The 7,654-nt window shown below is 37.1% G+C and overlaps 1 protein-coding gene across 1 annotated transcript in view; it reads right to left on the bottom strand.

Annotated features, from left to right (window-relative positions):
• Nucleotides 1-2,070: 2,070 nt before the first annotated feature.
• Nucleotides 2,071-7,654, bottom strand: part of LOC122413506 (neurotrimin-like) — a 109,079-nt gene continuing 103,495 nt past the window's right edge. Inside the window, exon 8 of the mRNA XM_043423913.1 lies at nt 2,071-6,476. Within this exon, the coding sequence (XP_043279848.1) occupies nt 6,223-6,476 (254 nt within the window). The 3' untranslated portion in view covers nt 2,071-6,222. The remainder of the gene's footprint in view (nt 6,477-7,654) is intronic.

Genomic DNA, 7,654 nt, shown 5'->3' with positions numbered 1-7,654 from the left:
GACACTTCTGTATTCGTATATCCGGAGTGGAAGAACCTAACTCGCCGCTAGCTAACTTTTTCGACTCGATCAAACTCGAAACTTATCTCACCCTTCTCTTTCTACCAATGTGCTTTTTTTATCTTCTTTTCCGCTGCGCTGAAGTATGCCGTCGAATTTTCAAGATTCTCGCGGTACTATCGAAGCATGGAGAATGGAAAGGACGAGAGAGAGAGAAAGCAAATGAGAAAAAAAGAGCAGATGAAAAAAAGTACAGAACGTAAATTGGCAGAGATGTGAAAGAGACAACGTGTTCAAAGTTTCGACCTACTAAAAGTCCAATACAGCAGTGAAAAAAATCTATTCGTCCACAAACTGCTATTCATCACGATTTATTAATCACATGTTCTCGTATATTTTGTGGCACTTTTTTTTCAAAGTTCCATACCACTAAAGATACTCCATTTTCAAAAAAACGAGAAAAACATGAGGCGGTATTTTTGGATTTTTTAACGTTTACTCCGACAATATTTTTTCCAATACTATGAATAATATATTTGTTTGGAGCCACTGACTCGTTTCAAAATTCAAAAGATTCGTCTGACTTCAAATTATTCACTTATCGAAAACCGTTGCAGTGGCTTGACAAAAAAAATTGGCACCAGCCCTGCCCCTGCCACACTCTTATATACTTGAATATAACGGCTTTCGGATTTTCCTATTTTTTTAATTTTTACCTCGATTAATCATCAATACTTAGTCTGCGTTGGAATGTGATGCATTAAAAGAAGAAGCAGCAAGGGGCAAAAATTAGGGGAGAGGGCCTCATAGAAACAATGAGGTTTGTATGAAAAAATAAAAACCCGAAAACGGTATATGCAACAAGAACAATAGAAATTGGAAAGTACGAGATTTTAGTGGAAAGCTTGAAATGCATTTAGAGCATCATCTGCACAACTATCCTTGAAGTATTGCAGCAACGTTATCTGACCTTTAGTTGAAAAAATAGAAATTTAATCCACTTGGCTCATGAGGTATACACGGTTCGACATGAAAAATGAACCCTGCTTTATCCTGCTAGTTATGGCATATCAAATTGAATCGCGATCTTTATTACCGACAATATTTACTGTCGTTTCCACATGGATTACAAAAATATTGCGAGTCACCAAAAATCCTTTTGGGGAAAGTTTTATATTGTTAGAAAAAAACAGTGTGCAGAATTTCAGCTCGAAATTCGATTTCCTCTTCTTGAAAATTCAGCCTTGCGTTCCAACTGAGGTTAACATTTTTCTACGTTTGATGAGAGTTGTTATCCTGGAAAACCTGCCTTACCAACGAAAATGAGGAAGCGTCATAATAAGCCGTATTCCAAAACCTGCTACCTGCGCTGTAAGCCCTATACCGAAGCACAAACACGCAGTATTGGCACTAAGTTTTGGAACAATGTGCTTCTGGTAGACTTGTGATGTGGCAGTTGTGCTATCAAGTAGTATTTGATCTCGATAAAAATGTAACGAGACTTAATTTTTTAAGTAAAAATAAATTTTGATAAAGATGTTCCTCGTAGAGTTGAACTTTAATGATCATTTTTTGACAAAGATTAAACCTGTCGTTGATAACTACGCGAATCTGCATTATCGCCAGTGAACAATGTTGTTACGTGTCGGTAAAGTACTGAATGTCGTTGATGGAGTATATTGAGACCTGTCAAAATTTGTGAGACATTTGATATTAAATTTTCAAACTATACCCGGGCCACGTCGCTCATCAAAACACATTAACTAACATTACTGTTTTTGCACAGAATTAAACAAAAAATGGAAGAAGTACCTCGCGAAAAATCCAAAAAAAGAAAATAAAAGAAGTTTCGACGACCAGGAGTTGAACCGGACCATCGGCAAATGTCACTTATTGTTAGAATTACAATTTATCCTAAATATTTATAGCTAATGCTGTATTTACACGGTGAGCCTATACTACACACAGACTTAACAAGGCGATTGCACCCCCATCTGCGCCATATTAAATTTAGGCCACGTCTCCATGTCAGATCCCAATAGAAAGGTTGCAGAAAATAAATGACTTCAATTAGGATTGTCTAACATTTATTACATACGTTTGCACGATAATTTCATAATTTATTTACAATCATTTCTCGTATTCGCAAATGCAAAAACTAATTGATAGTTACACAGACTCAACTTATGTACATGTCCCTGAGGCTTAAAACTACTTATATTAGGCTTATTAGCACAAAGTGTATGTTCTCCCTTTCTCCCCGTATTTTTTGTATATTCTAACATTTCTTTTATTTCGTCATTCATCATTGTACATATCAGTCGCGATCTACCTAAAAATTGAAAGCAACGATCGAAACACGTGGAATACATACGTAATACTTTTATTCGCAGGATCCCAACGGTCCCTTCCAACAACATAAAATTCACTACGAATATTTAATCACATCGAGTACCATGGGAGCTCTACGCAAAACGACAAACGATCCATTTTTCGAATGACAAAAAAAATATTATTCTCTCACGAACTTTCCCACGTGAGTTATCGTGGACAACATGTCTATCAGTGGCAACGCCTTTTCAATCTTTTTCAATCTTCAACGACCTTTTTCGTTTTTACAATGCTCGAAAAATTCGTCGGAAAACAGGCAAGCCATTCACTGCTTGAATTCATAAATTGAATGCTACTCCGGGCATCTTTCCTAACAAATATTACAGAGTTACATGCCGATCTTTCGAATACCTTCGATCCTTTAATTCACAGATCAAATTGATTATGAAAAGTGTCGTTTTGGTATGTCGTTCGGATATGTTGCTTTTCATATCTCTGATGATACTGATATTCACAATTGAAGTATGATTTACATCCCTCTAATACCACCAACTCGATTCGGATGATCTACGTTATAAGCTTTCATTACCCTGCATAGCGAATACCAATTTACATCGCTAATTCTCGACTTTTGTGGTCAGATGCCGAGTGCAAATAAGGCTTCTATCATTTACGAAACGTTTAGGCAACATCGACAGAGCTTGCACCATATAACAATTTTTTCTATCATTATATCATACACGGTAGTACAAGAGAAACAAAGTAAAAATGTACATGTTAAATTCGTTCAGGGCTTACCAATAAAAGTTCGACAGATGTCTACACTTTGTGCTGCTTGGAAGAAATGGTTATTGGAGAATAAATTTGTTTCATTCTACAAAAAATTTTACAGTTTTTCAAAAATAATCGTTTGCAAATCGTAGTTTCCAATGCTCATGAAGTAATCGGACGCAATGGTCGAAGAAGGAAAAATCTTTAAAGAATTATACGAGATCACTAAGTTGGCAGTAGTACACTTTTCGATTTCATTTCCACGGAAAAGAGAGTGAGAGAGGCACAGAGAGAGCCGAAGACATCAGCAAGCACAATCCTCCGAAATTGTACCGAAGGGCTTCATAGAAACTGATCCAGACTGGACCACAGTATTGAAGTCGTAAGGTACCGGCTGGTCAGACACGAACTGGTTCAAACCGTTGTACAAGTTGTCGAATGCTTGTCACAAGCTTGAGTTAGCAAATAGATGCGAGATCGAAATACAGTGTGAGTGAAAAATAGATGAGATTGAAGGAGAGGGCTCAGCGAGAGAGTGACGTGAAATGGACAGAGACGGATAGACAGACAGTCGAATAGAGGAAGCAACGGAGTTGGACGGGAGGCAGTATTCATTAAATAATACAATATCGCTGTCTGACCATCCGACGCCTTGACCACTGAATCGTTACTACAAAGTGTGTGTTGGCATTGCACGTGACCACCTCGGGGACAAACCAAGGCCACTATGCCTCTCTCTAATTTTCCCTTCCTCTCCATTACTTTTTCTCTCTTGTAACACATGACCATTCGCTGGCGAATCTCCTTAATTAGTGAACTTGATAAATTTTCGTTGAAACCGACAGTATCCTGTTCCAGGAATTCAATTTATCAATGTATGCGCAGCTACGAGACTGTGCACTTACATACACGTTCATTTTTAAAACCGATGGCTTTTCTCTTCCCTTCGGAAATGCAGTATTGTTATAATATTATTAGGTTACATTTATCTTACACGAGTTCAGGACGGGAAATCAGTATCGAAATGAAATAGCAGCTGTTCGATCACGTGAATACTCATGGGCATGGTAACGTTACGCACTAATTTTTATGTACAATAGATATTTGATAATTGGCCATTTTAGCCAAATTCAAGATCAAAAGCAAAAGAAAGGAAGAAAGCATTCATTCGGTTCAACTTTACACTTATGGTTAATGTCTTCCAAGGTTCCATCGTCATCTTCAGATTATTTTTTAATTTATTTGACAAACACGCTGAAGACTCTTCAGACTCAAATGATAATGTGTCTTTACGAAAATATTTTTCGACTAAAACCATTATAAGGTTTTATCCCCAAATGTTGCATTCGTATCCACAAAATGGACTGTTTAATGTCTGTTATATACAATTGCAGCGTGATTTGGTGTTACGATCGATACCAACTGACCTATGTCCATAAAACCCTACACGATTTCCAACCATTGCGTGATTGAATTTGCAATTATTTCTTATAATGGCAACAGTCTATGTTTGCCAGACAATTTAAAAGGGGAAACGAAAAATTTACTTTTGCATATGCCAAATACGCTTTTCGTGCAATAAACCATTCGTCTTACACGGTAATGACTGTGATAATTAGGCCATACATAAGAAAAACTGAATTTACGCCGCGACACATAGTTTTAAGGAGAGCCACGGTTATTTATTTGTCAATACAGCAAAGAGTTACCTTAATATTTATATATTTTTCTTATTTTACACTTTATGAAAAATCTTTGCAAAATCGACAAATGAATTATCGCGAATTGGAGTACTTTCTCGCCTTGTTTTCACTCTGTAAGAATAATTCGAAATTCAATTAATCGAAAATCCATATGCCATGGAAGTCAAAATTTTGTGTAATGAAAATGACCATATGATAGCTAAGCACTTGTTCGTATCATATGTTACAGATTCGATTAGTTTTTTGACAGGCTCTTCATTGTCGTGTTTGAAAGGTAGAAAATTTTATGACACGAAACATGACACACCGTGCGTTCGAGTCGCTCTCGATGTTTCGCTATCAACGTTTCTCGAAGTATCGATTTGTGGCTAAAGCGACGATTTGTTGCCAGAGCTCGATTTCACGCACGAGTATTTATGCCCAAGCCATGAAAATGTGATTCGTGGATCACAGCTTATCGCGTTTGTTAGACACCGATAATGCTCCGGGTGTGGCTCATAATCGAATATTTGATCGAGTAATCATGAACGCTTTCTGAGGTTGTAGATCAACTTGGTATGGGTTCTAGTCATTAGGAAATCATTCGTCTGTTTCGATACGATATTTTTGTCTTAAATCGGTTAAATTATTTTCGCCTCATTCAATTCGTTCATTGTAAGAATGCTAATGTAATCAGGCGATGACTAATATTCAATCCGAGGATAATCTGAGAACAAAATTCGTGAACGATTACATCGAATCAACGAAATATGAATAATCAGCGATCATCGGTCGTTGATCGTTCATGCTAAATTTGAAAATATTTCCATCTTCATAAGTTTCACTTTTTCACGACTTCGTAGATGCGTTTAGATTATGCGTATTATAACGAAATTAATAAAGACTGTTAGATCGTTTTGCACGACGGTTGTTGTCAAGCAACAAGTTTTATTCGCGTCTGCGTATTGAGAAATGAAATTTTTCGATCTTTGAGATCGTTATGCAGTCAGAAGAATCAAACTGTTTTTGATAAATGAGGATTCGATGTTTTACATTATTTTTTCGTGAGCTTCGACAAACGTCTGTGACATTAGAACGACAGACGATTAAAAATACTCCCCAAGTATTCAAAGCGAAAAAGACTTTCTTCGGGTTTAAGAGACAGCTGGAAATGCTCACATTCAAATCGCGTTGTTCGGCACGAATGTTGCAAACGACGTTTTCCTTGGAGTGACCAAATTAATTATGTCAGCTAACTCGATTTTGCACTTCTTCCCTTCCGTCTTAAAGTTTAATTGCATCTGGTAACGGCGTCCGAAAGACGGGAATAGTGTGTCGGATGAAACGATAATACCGTTGCACGGAATTGCGTCTGTTTCTCTACACCTTCGCCCCCTCTCATCTGCGATCTCTTCCGCTTTTGAGGCTTTTCGAACGTCTACGTCACTGGTCTTTCAAGCAAATGAACGGATACGATGACGAGGGTCACAATATTGGTGAAGTGTCGATGAAAGCACGATGACGACGTGGCCGATTGAAAATCTATCGAATCCTCAACATCACCGTCCTCATTTAGCATCGAGTCGTCTATCATGCCTGCAGTCTTTTTGTCGTTGCCATTCTCGTGCATCCACGACTTCTTCGAGTCTCTCCTCGAATTCGGTTTTCTTGTCGTTGGTGGTTTCGCCAATTCTAATAAATTCATAAGAAAACAGAAGAAAAACATTCATTAGAGTAATATTTTTCTTTCTTACTCACATAGGCAGTAGCATTGATTCCTTTTTCTCAGTGTTTAACACGCTACAAGTATAAAGAAATTTTCTGAGTAAGCAACATTTTTTGAAGAGAAAGCATTTCTGGAATATAACGAATCGAGTGGTTCAGCCAACCAAATTTTCGTTTGGGTTAACGAATTTCAAATTTGAACCAGCAAATTTATTTTCTTTTAAAATTTCGTTGAGACCAAATGGCAATTTTCAACATACGAAATGATTAAAGATTTTTTTTTTAATTTGAGAATCATGAAAATCCTGTACGGTTGATCGCGTTTCTTTATGTCATTCATAAACACAAATTCTTTGTCGTGTTTTGTGACCTCAGGTCACAGAATAGAGAAATGCTGTGACCCCAGGTAGTCGTTATGAGAGTCGACCACGTCATATAAAAATCGATCCAATATCTGAAGTTCGGATGCTCTGCGGATGTACTCAACCGAGCTGTTATAGGGAAAATTTCTGCAGACGAGACCAAAGCCGCGAAAGTAACAATTGCTTGGCAGATTGAATGCGCGCGTTCTATGTTACCAAACAGATACAAACACTCGTAAACATTTCTCAAACGAGTCTATAAGAATGCACGAAAAGTAAATGAAGAAAAGGATATTTATTCAAATCCAATAACGTTTGTATGTGGTAAAGAGAATAGGAAAATAACTTTTACATCACAAGTTTTCTTGAAAAACTTTACCTCAAGGTTGTTTCGATAAAAAAGGGGGCTGAAGTATTGAAACTTAAAAAGAGGAGTTTACCAGTACTTGTTCAAAATATCATTGATCCTGAGATCGATTTTCTGTCTGGAAACGTCTTTTCCTTCTTTCCAGGCCACCTTTAACGGTACAACTTTGATGCAATTATTATATGCATTCATTAGAGACTAGCGAGCTAAAAATCCAATTTTCGTTGGCTTTTTATTTTCCCTTTCGCTTCAGAAAACAGGATAATGGATTCTATAGCTTCGAATCTAGGTCGCGCGGCTAAAAATAATCCTATTGATTTAACAACAAATTTTTCAATCAAAAACCCTTTTATTCTCACACCCTTGGCACATACGAATAAAACTATAGACATATGCTGGGATGGCGTACTTTAATT

Source organism: Venturia canescens, chromosome 1, assembly GCF_019457755.1.
Source record: "Venturia canescens isolate UGA chromosome 1, ASM1945775v1, whole genome shotgun sequence".
Lineage (NCBI taxonomy): Eukaryota > Metazoa > Arthropoda > Insecta > Hymenoptera > Ichneumonidae > Venturia > Venturia canescens.
Note: the sequence above shows the minus strand (reverse complement) of the source record. Positions and strands in the feature narration are given on the sequence as shown.